This window comes from Podarcis gaigeae (assembly GCF_964106915.1).
Source record: "Podarcis gaigeae genome assembly, chromosome: 5".
NCBI lineage: Eukaryota > Metazoa > Chordata > Lepidosauria > Squamata > Lacertidae > Podarcis > Podarcis gaigeae.
The window spans coordinates 64,624,008-64,641,478 of NC_139681.1; the positions used below are offsets into that span (position 1 = coordinate 64,624,008).

A 17,471-nucleotide genomic window follows, 5' to 3' on the forward strand; every position below is an offset into this window, starting at 1 on the left:
CATGAAAACAGAGGCAGCCTAGCCACAGTGTTCCATGCCCTAACAACACTTAGGTTCGATTTATGCAATGCAATATATGCAGGGCTGCCTTTGAAAACTTTTCAGAAACTTCACTTGTTTTGGAACACAGCAGCCACCTGGTTAACTGGGACGGGTCTGAACATATCTTGCCTAAGTTAAAAGATCTTCACTGATTTCCATGCTGGGCCATATTCAGTGAACCTGTTGCACTAGGAGACACGAGTGTAGATTCCCTCTAGCACAATGGGAATCCCCCACCTCTCCTCCCCCTGTGCACATACAGCTCATCCCCAAATCTGCTCTGGGGAGCTGGACGGCTTGGGGAGGCGAAGGTTCTACCAGGAAATACAATTTAATGTGTTGGCTTTGACACAAAGTCCTAAACAGCTTGGGACCAAAATTTCTGAAGGGCTTACTCCTCCTCTTTCTAAGATCAGCTACAGATGCTCTAATTGAGTTATCCTTACATTCAGAGGCTGTGTGGCATGTGTTCAGCAACAAGGCTTTCTCTGTGTTGGCACCTATGCTAGCACCTTTACCACAGACATTCTTATAGTGCTGACCTGGCCATCCTTCAGGTACCTGGTAGCAATGTTGTCATTCTCATGAGACTACGTTGACTGACAGGTACTTCTCTAGTAAAAGCAGTTATTCAAATGTTGTTGCTTTTTCATTTCTTATTGTACTGATTTTCATATTGCTTTTAATAACTGCTACCCTTCTTAGAGGCAAAAAAGATGGCATATAAAGATATTTCATAACCATGGTGTGGAAAAATAGTGTGGAAAACCAATTGTATCTGAAAGAAACAACAATAAATCCAGAGGCAAGAAGGTGGAAAGAATGGGAACTTTTGAGACAGCAGAAAAAACTTGAGAATTTGAAGGAATGGTTAGAAAAGAGTAGTAACTCCCCATCAGTGACTGCATTCTATGATTGTGCTACATTGTGTTCAGTTTTATAAGAAAGAGCCTCAGAGCCCCAGATTTGTTCACTCTCTCCATCTCCTCCTGCAACCTCCACTTCCATTTTAGTTTAACCACAGTTTAGCCCATCTTCTGAAACCTAAACTGTGGTCAGTCCTAATCTGGGTTTCTTGAAACTAGTACTTGATGCAGCAGACTCTTGTTCATGAAAGCTTATAACAAAACTGTTATATCTTAAAGTGCTATGGCACTCTCAACAGCATTTTTGTATGCTCTTTCCAGAGATAAAATAATTAACTTTCCTGATTTTTGAAGCAATGTGTTTTTCCCAGAGCACTCCTCTGCTTCTGCACACACATCCAGCTTGCCAGATATTAAATTATTAATGAATATTATTCATTTTCCTGCTTTTATTAGTTTCATGTTCAGACACTCAATTTATATGCATTTGCTTTTTCTCTGCTCTTACCTTACTGCTGTGCTCTAATATGTGCCACCTTTTTTCCTTTCCCTCCCCTATAGGATATATTTACTATACATTGGGGGGGGGCATTTACTGTTTTCTATTCATTTGGGCACTTCTTAAGATATACTAACCAATTTTTGTATGATGTTTCCTGAGATCAATGACTTTTCATCTGTGTTTGAATGCCATGTTGAATCAAGATGGCTGACTAAACCTTTGAAAAGTGCACTGGGTTTGTGGTTTCTTAGAATTCTCCAGCAATCCTGGCTTCAAGGCAGCTAAGAATACCATATTTTATTTTTAAAACTTAATTTGGTTTTTTTTCCTTGGTGAAAGGCACATGCCCAAATCAGGCATATGATTCAGATATGACAGCAAACTACACATAACTGAAGACCTCCTTGCTTGGTGTGGAACTCTGACAATGGTAGGAAGAAGAGATGGCTCACACAAGCAGAAGTGTTACTCATGTCTCAACATATTAAGCTGCTTTTTTTCATTCCACAATCAATCTGGTGGACTAGCCACAAAACCCAGTATTTCCCCCTTCTTTCAACAGGGACCCTCTCCACCCCTCTCCCTGAACCTAGCTAACAATAGTGTAAGAGATGAGTTATTTTCCTTTTCTGTTTCCCTTTTGATGGCTGCACATAATCTGGTTACAGTCCTTACCTAGGGAGATATATCCTTGCTATTATTGACCAATTAGATTCCACCTGAAGTCCAGACCCTTTTATGATCATTAACGTCATGTAAGGAATAGCTGGACTTCTTTCCCTGGATAATTAAGGGCCGTTTCAAATCCAATTACCCCCTCAGGATGCTTGGCCCCACCTTAACTATTTCCGTCCACAGCAACATGACTAAATGATGGAAGAATCTGTCTTATTAACAACAATAAACAATATTTACAATAACTGATCCCTAGGGGTACCCATGAACATAACACCCCCTCCTATCTGCACAATAATTTAGGTGAACTACTTGGATTAAGGGACGTGGGTGGTGCTGTGGTCTAAACGACAGAGCCTAGGGCTTGCCAATCAAAAGGTTGGCAGTTCAAATCCCCGCAACGGGGTGAGCTCCCCAGTGTGGTGTAGTGGTTAAGAGCGATAGACTCGTAATCTGGGGAACCGGGTTCGCGTCTCCGCTCCTCCACATGCAGCTGCTGGGTGACCTTGGGCCAGTCACACTTCTTTGAAGTCTCTCAGCCCCACTCACCTCACAGAGTGTTTGTTGTGGGGGAGGAAGGAAAAGGAGAATGTTAGCTGCTTTGAGACTCCTTCGGGTAGTGATAAAGCAGGATATCAAATCCAAACTCTTCTTCTTCTTCTTCTCCCATTGCTCGGTCCCTGCTCCTGCCAACCTAGCAGTTCGAAAGCACATCAAAGCGCAAGTAGATAAATAGGTACCGCTGCAGTGGGAAGGTAAATGGCATTTCTGTGTGCTGCTCTGGTTCACCAGAAGCAGCTTAGTCATGCTGGCCACATGACCCAGAAAAACTGTCTGCGGACAAATGCCAGCTCCCTCAGCCAGTAAAGCGAGATGAGCGCCGCAACCCTAGAGTTAACGGTCAGGGGTCCCTTTACCTTTACTCGGATTAAAGCCAGTTTAAAGTGAGATCTCAGGGTCATTTCTGATGTGATGCTGAAGTCCACTTCAGGCATTCAGTCTACACATGCAAGAGCAAAAGTGTGTAGCAGCATAGGAGCAACATGTGCCAGCTCTGACTCCTAAGCTGGTTTAGGGGCATCATAAGATGGGCACCCTACAGTTAGCAATGGCTGTGGCTGGGAAAGGTGGAAAAGAAAGAGGCAGTGGAGGCAGCTATAGCAGTGGAGGAAGAAGCTGTGATAATATGCCTCTTGCCAGGACATGAAGCTCTACCAACCTCCAACAACGCCAGGTACTGGTTCTAGCCCTGCTAATATCCATGCATCCAACTGAAATACCTAAGAAAGGGAAGCATATACATACTCAATTTCCCCCTATTCCATTTTCCCTTTGAATTAGCTTTCTTTGTTGTTGTTTTTCCTCTCCTCTACCTGCCTCCCCCCCATGCCCCCTTTCCCCCTCATATCATCCATCTGCCTTCCTATCTGTTCTGCCTTCTAGCTCTGCCTTTCTTCTCTTCCACTGCAGCCTCTGACTGTGTACAGAATTGGTCTGCCGATCCATATGTTTGTTGCTAGATACCATATTTATCTATCCACCTGCTCTGTCTTTTGTCTGCATTCATTGCCATCCCGTTGACTACGCATTTTCCTGGCAATTTCTCTCTCTCTTTGAGATAGCAGCAACAAGTTCTGTTTCATGTCACAAATATTTTTTCCCTCCCCAAAGCAGTAGGCAAGGAAGTGATGTTCCCTCTCCATAGTCATGGTGCGTACAAGGAGACAGAACACTCTTAAAGCAAATTCAGGTTTCTGCCAAACGCGTAAAGAGGGAGATTGGGAATCACAGGAGAGATGCACCAAGCCGGATCCACTCTCTTCCCCTGCCACGACACAGTCTTCTCTGGCTTATTTTTTCTAATGCAGATTCTCAGACACGTTTCTGGGGCAATTAGGAGAAAAATGGCTTCAAGGGAGATGTGGGAGGCAGAGAAAGGGAAAAGCAAGCCAGGCCCACAGTTTCTTCCTTCATGTCCCGCACCACCACTGTGTGTGCAAGGAAACATACACACTGCTTTTTAGATGTTTGATGGAGACTGGTTCTCAGACATAGGTCTCTGCCAGATGTATAATATGGCTCACCAAACAGCAGAATTAGACACTTCCCCGTGTAATGCATAACTATGCAGAAGTGGTTCACCCCAAGGGCTGGATGCAAGGGCATCACTGCTGCTTACCAGGAAGGAAAGGAAGGGAAGGAGGTGACAGTGAGATTGGAGATTCACAGGCACACTGGAAGGAGTGCTGGATTGGCATTATCTACGCCAGCATGGTGTAGTGGTTAAGAGCGGTGGACTCGTAATCTGGTGAACCGGGTTTGCTTCCCCACTCCTCCACACGCAGCTGCTAGGCGACTTTGGGCTAGTCACACTTCTCTGAAGTCTCTCAGCCTCACTCACCTCACAGAGTGTTGGGGGAGAAGGGAAAGGAGATTGTTAGCTGCTTTGAGACTCCTTAAGGGGAGTGAAAGGCGGGATATCAAGTCCAAACTCCTCCTCCTCCTCCTCCTCCTCCTCCTCCTCTTCTTCTTCTTCTTCTTCTTCTTCTCCTCCTCCTCCTCCTCCTCCTCCTCCTCCACCCAAGAATGATTCCAAAGGCCCCTTTTAGAGGAACCACACCCAAAGTGGCCCAAAGGGATGAAATATTGCAGCAAAGTGAGATATTGCTGCAGCAACTATCAGCCACATCCTTTGAGGTGCAATAAAATTATGTACAGAAAAGAAACATCTGCAAAGGTCAATTAATAGGAACGATTCATTTCCCTCTTGTTAAGAGTCCTTTTTATCTTCGCTGCTTTGGCACGACTCTCTGTCTCTCAATCTTTCCATTGCTGACAAAACAATTGTCTCCAGCACAGCCTTCTCTCCCCCCCCCCCCCGCAGCTAGCTCTCTGTCACCTGTTTAAACCTACCTATTAAGGCAGAGACCATCTTTCTCACTGATCTTTTTCTCATGCACCTGTCCCTGTCTTTGTTGATCACTTTCACTGTCAGGGGAATGCGAGTTGGGTTATTTTATGCTCCCATTCTTCAAATGCACCTATTGTATAAAGAAGATGTTTTAAGTGCCTGAAGGTGGTTTGTTCCTCATTACTTCATAGAAGTGACATTAATAGCCAGAGAAGAGCACTGCTGAGTGCAATTATGAATGGTGTTCAGGTACGAAAGCTGCTTTGAGCCTGCTAATGTTTCCTAATTATAATCCTTTAGGTAGAGAGTGCAAGAGAGACAAGGAGGGAAGAGAGAGGGCTAAGCATACATGCTCCGTTCACCTAAGGGGTGGCAGCAGCCAAGGAGGTAGGGGCAAGTCTTGGTCAATTCCTTCTGAAAGGCAACATGCCCCTGCGAAGCTGAAACTGACATATTGAGCCGATTGACACTGTGCAGCTAATACTGATGTATCGCGCCAAAGGCACATGGCAAACCACAGAAGAGCATGAATCCTCTCCACATGGACAGCTACCATGATAAAGCAAGCAATCAGTCAAGGCAAACTGCCCAGAACCAAAGGCCTAGGAAAAACAAGAACATTTGGTTTACAGACTGTCTGTCGTGTTGACAATACCAGAGGGTCTAAGGGGTGGATGCAGACGGGGGGGCTTAATATCGCAAATGAGCCATTGGCAAGAGGGTTTTGTTTGTGTTTTTAAGCATTTGTCAGCTTTTCCACAGAAAGGGAAAATCCAGATTAAATTGGGGTGAGAGAGAGAGAGACTGAAGACTGGCATTTTTGATGTCCTGACATCACGTGGACACTGTGAAAGGGTTGCGTGCGTGAGCAGCACCAACCCCAAAATAAACACCCATCTGGAAGCCCACTTAGAGGAATCCTTGATATGTATGAACATACCATCTAGACTTGCCAGACCAACTGCGGGACTCATACTATGGGATAAAACCAGGGAACCACATCCGCTGCTTGAAGCTGTATTGGGTGGGTTGGGGGCTAAAAATGGCTTGAAAGACGAAAAAACTTTTCCTCCGCACACAACCTACTGCAGCATCTCACCCCACACCACTGCAGCATGCTTTTGATATACAGTATGCAGTTGCATGTAACACCAAGTATACACCTTCAAAATAGTTCTACATTTGCGCACAAACTCTCCAACAGACAAGCAGCGCAAGTCTATGGCTGGCTCACTGTGTTCAATGGTACTTCTTACTCCCAAGTGTGCATAGGACTGCAGCCAGGACTAGGAAGCTGCTCTTCCCCAAACTCACTTCCCACTCCAGACTTCCATCTTCTTTGTAAACACACGATATTCAGTCCCACTGTCAAACCTTCTTGGTATCCTGCATTTCCCATCAAAAGAATGGGCTCCCTATTCCAGATCTTCCCCTAGTGCCAAATACTTGGCTCTGAAACCCTCCCTGCCACCTACGAAGGCCCCTACCCCTTTCAATTTATTTCATTTCATTTTATTTGTTTGACAGGGCTGCCTGTTTGGAGGTGTAGCTGCATGATTATTTTCTTGTCTGGTTTTTTGGGGGTGGGGAGTGTAAGTGGTTTGTCTGTTCTTTTTGGCATGGCCAGATTTTCGTCGGCGAAATGAGTATTTTGTGGTGCCCATGATAGTTTCTTAGACACCCAAATGGTCCCCCAAGAGGTGGGGACCCTGCCCTAGTACACACTCTGCTCCTCTCTGCAGTCTGAAAGTAGCATCTCCCTCCCGCTGCACATAGCAATACGTGTGAAGGAATTCCCCCCAGCACCCAGGGTGCATTGCAAGCTACAAAGGAGCATGCAGAGTGTTCCCTGCTGAGCTGTTATTTCCCTGCATGGTTATATACACAGGCAGGGGGTGACTCACTGCTGTATAATAGGATCTGGAGAATAAATGCAAAAGGTGGAATTGGCAAAAAGTTCAAACCAGCTCCCAGGCAGCTGTTTGCACCGCCCCACCGCTTCCCAAATGCACACAGTGTGTCATCATCAGAAACTGGGATTCATGGGGGCTGCTGATATCTGAGTGTGAGTAGGAAAAACAGCCCCATTGTGGGATGTGGCTGGGGGGTGGGGGTGGGAAGAGAATGGAAAGCTTAACATAACTGACTTCCCACATCAGTGAAAGATCATTGTGTTGGGTTGGCTGAAAGCACAGCACAGGCAGTGCCCAATCTGCCTCCACTGTGCAGAGAGGTGGGCTTGAAAAAAGGGGGCTGCACACCTGCCACACACAGCCACTCTCAAGGAAATAGGACCATATGACAGTCAAGTCTGGCAAGGCAGTGAGTGTCTCACATATTGCTGCATCATGCAGCCCTACGCAGCCAGAGGACCTGCCAAGGGAGTTGCTGATTATTATCTGGGAATCCAAAGAGCAAGTGGGATTTCTTTTCATTCCAAATTCTTTTTTCAACAAAGAAAAAAATAGCATCCTGATGACTGAGACGTGAGTCAAGTTCCCATCATATATGTCACTTTGAATGTTTAAATATTATTGACAGCCCACAGCTTCTTCTGAAATATTTTTTTTAAAAGAATTGTGAACCAGCCCCAAATCATAAGCTTATATACTCTTTCTCTCTCTCTCTCTCTCTCTCTCTCTCTCTCTCTCTCTGTGTGTGTGTGTGTGTGTGTGTTTAATGGAAGAAGAAAAAACATTCCACCCATTATAGCAGTCCACCTGTTGAAAAAAAAGATACCTAATATTGTTTGCATAAAATGAAACTTGTTGATTTTGCCATTGTTTGGGTCAACATAAAAAAGAAAAATTAAGTCTTTTTTAATCAAGGGTTTTTATACAACACATTAAAACCGACATATACATGCAATTATTACCTACGTGAATAAAAAAAGAGAACAACCCCTACCAGACCTTCTAAGAACCAGCGGACACACAGGAACATGTCAAATATCCACTTACCCCTGAAGGTGGGTTTGCTGTCCATCCAAGTTCAGCTGTGGCTGTCCGAGTATCCATTAGGGTTTCTGAAGTCCACCAAAAAGGAAAAAGAGAAGAATTACTAAGCAAATGAGAAGTTGGAATAAAATCACAAACACACTACAAAGATGTATCTGGAGATATATGTTCATTCTAAACCCATAGAAAATGATCACTGCTGAAAGTAGACACAAGTTTAGGCGCTTACTGCAATTTAGGAGTTTGGCTACATAATAGCAAAGAGTTTCTAAGCACTTTAAAGAATGCTCTTATGGTATGTGCTTTCACAGATTAGAGTCCACTTCACCAGGCGCATCTAATGAAGTGGACTCTACTCCATAAAAATATCTGGCATAATCAATTTATTGGCCTTTATGATGCTACAAGACTCTTGTTTTGCTACAACTAATAGCTACCTCTGTGGAAGTCAATGCAAAATGTGCACATTCATTTAGTTCAGAGATTTCTCTATTTTCAGGGTCCAGTATGCTCTCCAGACACTAGCTAAGGATTATTAGGTTTTAAAATAAAGTTGGCATCTCCCACCAGCAAGGACTTTACAGATACAGGGAAGAATCCAATGCACTTGTTCTGTTAGCACAATGATTTCCATGTTCACAATGGAACTCCCCCTCCTCTCCCTGTGCATGCCCCCATGCCCCTCCCCATATCTGCTCCAGAGGGTTGAGGGGGAACTCAGAACAGATTTAGAGGGAGAGGAAGCTAAACATCTTTGCACTGATGAAACAAGTACAGTCATACCTTGGCTTACAGATGCTTCAGGTTGTGCGATTTCAGGTTGCGCACTGCACTGAACCTGGAAGTACCGGAATGGGTTACTTCCGGTTTTCGGCACTTGCACATGCCCAGAAGCGCTGAATCACGACCCGCACATGCGAGTTGCGAACGTGCTTCCCACACGAATCACGTTCGCAACCCGAACATCCAATGTACACTGAATGAGGCCATCAGATGAGAGAGAAGCTAAAATATCCCTCAAAGGGTCAGATTGGCAGCAATCTTTTGCCTTTCTAGAATGCACACAAGACTGCAGTATACTGTAGGGTGATTTTGTATTTATTTATTTTTTTTAAAGCTTACTGCTTCTTTTATTTTTAAGTTAAACTGTGCACGATGTGAGATCCAGACTAAATGAGTTGCTCCTAGTTCCCACAGAATGGGCTTAAGCTGAAGGAGGGTAGATGTGGCTGAGAATTAGGAGAAATTTATGTACTGTAAGAGAAACCTAACAATGGAATCAATCACCAAGAAGGTGATGGGCTCTCACTGGAGGTTTTCAAGCAAAGGATGGACAGCCACCTGTTGAGGATGCTCTAGCTATGGACTTCCTTCATGGACCAAGTGGTTGGATCAGATGGAACAAAAAGACCCCCTCTAACACTGTGATTCTATGAAATCAATAGGGTATAGATCATGCCATAGCGAACTTGCCCCATTGCTTCCAGTGGCAACTGAGTCCAACTAACTGAGTTTCAACCCAATTGCTCTTTTGCCACACCTTGATTTAAAGGAACTAGAGTAAAGTTGATTGAGGGACTGAACCTAACCAGAAGACAAATGAATTTTGACCATCGACACCCATTTTATATATGCTTAAATGCAACTGAAAATCTGGATGGCCTGGAAATTGTTGCCAGTCACTGTGGGCTTCACCTCTATGTGACTGAGTTCATGCTGCATTTTCTCTACATCACTTCAAACACAAAAGGCTGAATCACAAGGAGGACCTGACCCTAAGGTTGGGTCTTTTAGCCAACACTGCCAAATAAAGTATAGCCTTGGTGCAGAGAGCTGAAGTACATAGGTGTAAGATGCTAAGTAAACCCCTTCCCCACAAAAAATAAAAATAAAATCAATGGATCAGCTTAAATTCTAACACTTCAGTTTAACAGGGCTGTTGATTGGTCAATTAGGCACCAAAATAATTGCCAGGCTTCAGCATTCAGAACCCTTTTGAAAGTGTGGTCCAAGTAAAGGACTCAGATTTCCTATTATCTTAAGCCCATATCTCCATTATCACATCTCTAACATTTGAATGTTACATATTTTTTTAATAAGTGGAATGCAACTAGCATAATGAATTCAAAATGCCAGACTAGAGGATATAAATATGCCAGTTACTGCAGCTCTATTCTCAAATTGCTTTGTTTTGCCCGGCAGTGAAGAGGATGGATGTAGTCAATTATTGGCATTTCCATGAATAGCTGGTGGCTGACTGACCAAATCTGTAATATATCCCCCCCCCCCCATGTCTATATTGGCATCTGCTAGATATATTGATTTGTTGGTTATATGCTTTGCCCGTGCTGGCAAAAAATCAGAAGCACCAATATCAAACAACACTATTAGGATGTGTTGTCAAATTTTATTTCTTTAAGGGAGGATTTTTGGTGTAGTTTTTTGTTTAACAAAAAATAAATATTGTTGATATTTTCCCAGACTCTCGTTTTTAAGAGTAACAATAATAGCAACAACCAAAACATAGACAGACAGATGGGGAGAAAAATCTTCCAGGTTTTATTTATTTGTTTTCAACAGATTAAGTTGCTTGTCTACTGCAATTCCACCAAATGTTAGAAAAAGGAAATTACAATTGTCACCAGCATCTGGTCAAGCAGTTCCCTATTTGTCCTTCCTGTGCATTTCCTCGCTTTACACCTCACAGCTTAGAAAGCTATAATGTTTCAGATCACCACCTTTCACCCCAAGGCAGAAAGTTTTAAACTTTGTGAAATCATCCACATCCTTCTAAGTGTACTTTATTTTAAGAAATGTGCTATCTCCCTCCAAACCAACTCCCAGCAAACCCTTGTGTCTTCCTTCAATGCATTACCATCTTCACAGTCTATTTGTTATTCAGACTCAAGTAACCAAGGTTTTGTCAGTAAGGGATATACAACACCACTCTCCCCCTTCAGTAATCCCCTGAAGATGTGGCTGCATTTGGGCAGCATGTTAAACCGTGGTTTATCAAAATGGGAGTGAGCCTCAGGCTCACATGCTCTCCCACTATTCCTCCAGAGAAGCCATAATGAGGTAGAAGCTTTTGCTTCCATTTTTTTTATTAAACAGAGACTGTGACACCATCAGAACCCAACCAACTATGGTTAATTTTAACTGTGGTATGGTTAAAACCAGCAAACTTCAATAATTATGAAACTGGTTTGCTTCAACAAAGTATAGTTAAGATTAACCACTGCTTAGGGTTCATATGTAACAATAAAAAGGTAAAGGGACCCCTGACCATTAGGTCCAGTCGTGGACGACTCTGGGGTTGCGGCACTCATGTAGCTTTATTGGCTGAGGGAGCTGGCATACAGCTTCCAGGTCATGTGGCCAGCATGACTAAGCCACTTCTGGCGAACGAGAGCAGCACATGGAAATGCTGTTTACCTTTCTGCTGGAGCGGTGCCTATTTATCTACTTGCACTTTGACGTGCTTTCGAACTGCTAGGTTGGCAGGAGCTGGGACCAATCAATGAGAGCTCACCCTGTCGCGGGGATTCAAACCACCACCTTCTAATCGGCAAGCCCTAGGTTCTGCAGTTTAACCCGCAGCAACACCCACGTCCCTCATATGTAACAATAAACTGTGGTTAATCAAAAATGGAAGCAATAGCTTTCAGTTTCCTCCTCCCAGTCATGCCACAGGAGAGGGAATGAACCCAAGGCTCACCCAGGCCTATTCTTATTGACTTCAATACATAGCTAGTGACTCAAAACATTGAAAGCCCTGAGCCCTTAACTGCACATATTACCAGTAGATAGAGAGTTGCTACCTGGTCCAGATTTTGATTGACCATCCTGACTTTTCAATGATTATGTCAAGCAGGAATGTTGATCCCCCCCCCCAAAAAATTAAATATTTAAGTAGTAAAGGAGTGATGGAAAGGGGAGAGTAACTGCTCATGCTGTGTATCTTCTGAGCACATATCAAAACTGAGTTGCAGCAGCACTGAATAAACATAGTCATTACCTGCAGTGGCTCAAGTAGTCTTGAAGAGGAAATTTACAAGAAAATACTTCACCACAACCTGCCAGTAATGCATTAGATGTTGGGTGGCCTACCTTCAGCCCTGCGTTCTATCAATAGTTTTGAAAGCTCCTGTACCACAAACAAAAGTGTAGAAAACATTAAGAAGGGCACAAAATGGCAAACAGTTCTATACACGCCCGTTGCTCCTCCCTTCCCTACATAGAACAGGCAGTTCTTGCCACAAACTGTTATCTTTTCACATCTGCAGTGCAGACAGTGCAGGTTTGGTGCTAAACAAACCCAGGGTGATAATCTTGTTTTCAGATATTGGCTGAACTTTATAAATGTGTGAAACCCCTAACTTGACATGCTCTGAGTTGCAACGGATGACCCATGATGATCTTTTCAAACACTGAAGGTGTGTTCATATCAGCTATGTTCTTGCATGTGCCACAAGTCATTTTCCACAGATTCCATCCTGAGAGCTGGTGCAGTCTGCACCAGATCCCATGTGCTTCCCCTCCTGTGGACTTCCTTGTAGCTGGCAGGGAAGAGTCTACTCAACCATTTCAAGTCAACTTTCCTTGCAAATGCGTCTAACTCAATAAACAAGTAAGCCTACTTACCACTTCACACAGCGAGCATATTTAATAACACACAAGTAATTTCCCTGCAGCTCGGTAGACATATGAACCACAGATGCACCTATGGACCATGGCACAATGTTCATAGGAACAGGAGGATAACAAACTCGCTAGTGCAAGCACAGCCTAAGGGCCAGTAATCTTGCTGCAACAGTGCATCTGTACTATTCACCCATCATCCCCCCCCCCATTTCTTTTCAAGGGCAATTGGCTGTGACCAATTATAGGCCAGGATCTATTTAAAACAACAACCATTGTTGATGTCAAAAGGATTTTCCCTCCTCTGCCTTCCCTTCCTGTCCAGCAGCTCAGCACGCTTCTGACTTGCTTCCCCAGAGGACGTTTTTCTGACTTAACACTGACACAGGAATGTACTTTTGATAAACTTCAGCCAGGCTGCAAGGTGCTTCCTCTGCAAGCAACCCTTTTGCGCACTCCAGACTTGGCAGTGGCTGGCGTTCTTTGAAACTATTGACTTGTGCAGTTCAGGCAAACAACAGAGGGGGGAAATATTCCTGCTGAACAAATATGTCCCCCCCACCCCCGATCATCCCCTGCTATGAGAAGCAGGGCAGCCGGGGTGGGGTAAGATGGTGTTGCCTCCTTCACAGCTCAGCTTCCTTATCTGTGTTATAGTGCATGACTGTAATACACAGGGGGATTAGTGTTAGCAGCCGCTGCTTGTCACAAAGCTTTGCTCTAACATGACAAATGAGTGCTTGGTTCTATTACTGCGCGGGTTTTCTCCTTTTCTTCTTCTCTTTAGTTTGCTCAGCCTCCTCAGCCCCACTCATTTATGCTGGATAAAAGCTTCTGAAGACAGTGGATTAGAACCTGACCTCTGGTAACCCTCTCCAAGGCAGGGGAGGATGTTACCTGGTCACGGGTCACACCTGTAGTCAATTAGAGTGCCCTCTGTTCCAAGGCTCCATACAGAACATCTGTAGAGCGTTAGGCTCAGAATTTCTCTCCCGGTGACGCACTTCATTGTGAAGAAAGATGGTCTCTGTTGCCTCCTTTCTTTGACTCTCTTTTTAAAGTAGACACAAACAGAGAGAGAGAGAGAGAGAGAGAGAGAGAGAGAGAGAGAGAGAGAGAGAGAGAGAGTTTTCACTGGCTCTGCTCCTATACCTATAAAAGCTGTCCGAAATGAAGAAATTAAGGAGGTGAAGCTTTTTTCGGCATGTGGAGATAAAAGACAGGGAGGGTTTCAAAAGCAGGATTTCTTCATGGCAGGCTCCTGTTGGTATAGAAGCACGGCCAGTAAAAAGAGCTAGCAAATCTCTCTCTCTCTCTGCCAGAACTCACCAGAGATTAATTTCTAAAGGGAAAGATTCTGGATGTGCTGTAAGCCACATCCTTGAATTCAGACAGCTCTGCCCTTTACTCTCAGATATGTGGAGCGAGTGTGTGTGTGTGTGTGTGTGTGTGTGTGTGTGTGTTTAATTGGAATTTCGAGATGTCCATGATAATTTCACTGCCACTGCTTTATTGCCCTTTAAGAACCGACTTACAGGCAATTTGTTCCTGCTCACAGTTCCTTCCATTTATGCACACGCACACCCCTATGAAGTCCAAGTAAAGAAGCCAGTGCCAAGGAGTTCCTCTGCACAGAAATAATGGCAGGCTCCACAAATCATAAATGTGGCTTGGGAAAAACTGAGGATTTCAGAATAAATAAAGCATGTTTGGCATTGTTCTTGAGATTTCAGGATTCACGTTTCTAAATTCTTTTCCAGATCCTCAACCTGTTCTAAAGAGAGTTGCATTTTTTCAATGGAGCCAGGTACACAGAGGTAATTGGACCTTGTTTGGCCCATAGACAGACAGTAGCTGTGGCCAGAATGACTTTTGCACATTTGTTTTGTGCTGCCTTTCCCAACCAGGTTCTCATCAGGGGTTTTGAACTACACTTTCCATCATGCCTGAACACTGCCTATGCTGGCTGAAGCTGATGGGAGTTGGACCCCCCAGACAACTGGAAGGTACCAGATTGGATAAGAATACTTTAGGCCAGAGGTGAGGAAATGCACACAGGCCAATTTGGCCCAGCCCAGGTGCCAGATTTGACCCTCATGGCCTCTTCTCTCAAACTGTACTCATCTGCCCCATACCCACCATCATATGCCTGATTAATGGGGTCAGCTGAACAGTGCAGACAGCAAGCTCCAATGGGACTGGCTATGCTACAGAGTTCACAATCCTTGCCCAAAGTTGGGTTGCTATAAGTGCAAAGGAAGTCCCTCTGCAGTTGCAGCCTGAGCTACATCCACAAAGGATTTTCTCTAACTTTGGGTCACCTGATGGGATTGTGATTGACAGGTGGGTGCACCCACCCGCCTGTCAAAATGGCCTGCAGTGGGTAGAAGAGATCAGAATCTGGCCCACTGGCCACATTCTGTTTCCCACCCTATCTTAGAGAGACATGGGTGCTCTGTTGGTGGTACTTTACCTTTTTAAAAATGGATTTTTAACATGTTCTAATTTTGATGGTATACCATGTGTTCTTTGCTAGGATTTGCCTAATGAGGGCCCAGCACTAAAAGGAAGTCTAAAAAGTCATTTAAACAAATAAACTTATTGTTGATTTATGCTAGTCGTTGCAAGCAACCTCAAGTGCCCTGTATTTAAGTGGTGGTTAATTTCATCGACAGATAAATAAGTTTCTCCATCACTAGTTCCTGCTATAAACATGCACGAGTTTCAGAAACAGTGGTCTGCTAGCCAAGCCGAAACTTTGCAGTGTTGCAGGAGGGAGACCAAGTTCTGCATCAACTCCAAAAATGCCACCTTGGCCGCGTGTGCATGTGGACAACAAAGAATCTGTGAGGACAATCAATCACTGGTGGGGGAGAAAAGCAGTGGGAAAGGTGGTCAGGGGCCAGTGTAAAATTACTTTTCTCAGCTTGCTAATGAGAGGATTACAATGGATCACAGCCTGAGCATCATTAATCAGACAAGAAGCTTCAGAGCCATCTCTATTCCCCTTCTATGCCTCCCTCTTTCACTCCCAGCAGCTCTTTCATCTGCTTTGTTGTTGTCAGATGTTTCACGCCCCCCCCCCGCCCGTCTTTCCATTCTGCCCTCACATCCCCAATTTCCTTCCAGCTTTTCTCCATCCAATCTATTTTATGTATTTCCTAAACAGTCTGTTTCTAACTCTTTAATTAAAAACCCTAACACCGTTTTCTGGTTTGTTGATGGGGTGGCAATGCCAGACTCCCCCCTGAAAGATTCCCTTTCAGGATCTTTTTCTTACAGAGCAACAGATAATTTAGCCAAGAATTTACATTAAGGTGGGTTTCATTTCTCCCTCCCCACCCTCCGTATGACAGCATTAGTTCCCAGGAGCATGACTGGCACCAGTACAGGAAATGTGTTCATGGCTATTGCTGGATGTGCCCCAAACTGGGTAACTCCCTCCCTGGAGAAGTTCTTTCTGATTGTTCTCTGTTGAAGAGCACAGATTGGGTTTCTCCTGAGGTCCTTGGGGAGCTTCTGAGTTCAACAAAATGCTCCACTCGTTCCTGCTCCTGTTTTGCTGTGGCATTTTATTTTGTTAATTGTTTTAACATGCATTTGGATTTTTAAAGTTTGCAAGCTGCCATGGAAATATTTTTTAGTTAAAAAGGAAGGGTTTTTTTTAAAAAAAAAAAGTATGTTTTTTTTAAAAAAAAATGTATACCATGATTTTGTTTAAAAGTATCAAAGCAGTTTATGATGATGATAGAATAAAAATTGCACACAAGGAAAACAGATCACCAGCTGGCTATCTTAGGTCAGGGCTAGTGAACTAGTGAACTTCCAGATGCTGCTGAACTTTCAGCTCAATCTGCCCAGCCAGTGTGGCCAATGATCAGGGTTGATGAGAGGTCTAGTCTGGTAACATCTGGAAGGTCAGAGGTTCCCCAGTCCTCTTTTAAATAAACTAGTAAAACTGACAAACTCATTAATAACAAGTCATACACACACAATATCTGGTGCCGTTTTAAAGATTTTCTTTAACATACAGTGGTACCTCGGGTTACATACGCTTCAAGTTACATACACTTCAGGTTACAGACTCTGCTAACCTTGGGTTAAGAACTCTGCTTCAGGATGAGAACAGAAATTGTGCAGCAGCGGAGCAGCGGCAGCAGAAGGCCCCATTAACTAAAGTGGTGCTTCAGGTTAAGAACAGATCAACAGAATGAATTAAGTTCTTAACCCGAGGTACCACTGTATTGTTTTCGGTCCAACAAAAGTTATGTTGCTACCGACTTTGCTGTACAGTACATACCATCCAGAATTGACTTCCAGCATGAAAACTAGCCGTCAGCATACACCAACAAAGGCATTAGAACCATTTTCCAGGATAGACAATGTTGTGCTAGTCCAACAGGCATACTTGGCAAATGGGGTCCAGCACTAGGTAGACCTCCTTTAATCACCAACAACTTGGACACCTAACCAGAAAGCAGGAACTGTACCATTCCAAGAGATGCCACCAGAGGCCAGGGAGCAAGGCTAAAGGCCCCCAAAGATGGAAGACAATATGTTTGGCTTGTTTCACGCAGATCAAAAGTTCAGCCAAATGAGTGATACACTTTTGCAGAGGAATCATGAGTCAGTCAGTGCAGAGGCAGCTGCTTTGAAAAGGGAAATGTCAAGCACCAACATGAGAGAACTAAAATCCTTACACCACCAAAAGTTCAGCAGATCTCTCCATTCTGTAAAATGCCGACTATGCAGAAGCTGTGCCAGAAATTGCTTTTCTGTTCGGACTAGAAAAGCAACAGAAGCCAAGAGGAAAAACAATACAATTATATCCCAAGAAACAAAAAGTCTGAGTAATGGAGCTGGCTAAACTCTGAAGG

General features: G+C 44.0%; 1 protein-coding gene across 8 annotated transcripts in view; it reads right to left on the bottom strand.

Annotated features, from left to right (window-relative positions):
- EPHB1 (EPH receptor B1) overlaps window positions 1-17,471 on the bottom strand; it is a 337,865-nt gene that overhangs the window by 220,049 nt on the left and 100,345 nt on the right. For all 8 annotated transcript variants that reach the window (XR_014565064.1, XR_014565065.1, XR_014565066.1 and 5 more), the window contains exon 2: window positions 7,957-8,021. Coding sequence is in view for 5 of the 8 variants with exons in the window: in XM_083741793.1 (XP_083597919.1) it covers window positions 7,957-8,021 (65 nt within the window). In the remaining 3 variants the exon portion in view is untranslated. The remainder of the gene's footprint in view (window positions 1-7,956; window positions 8,022-17,471) is intronic.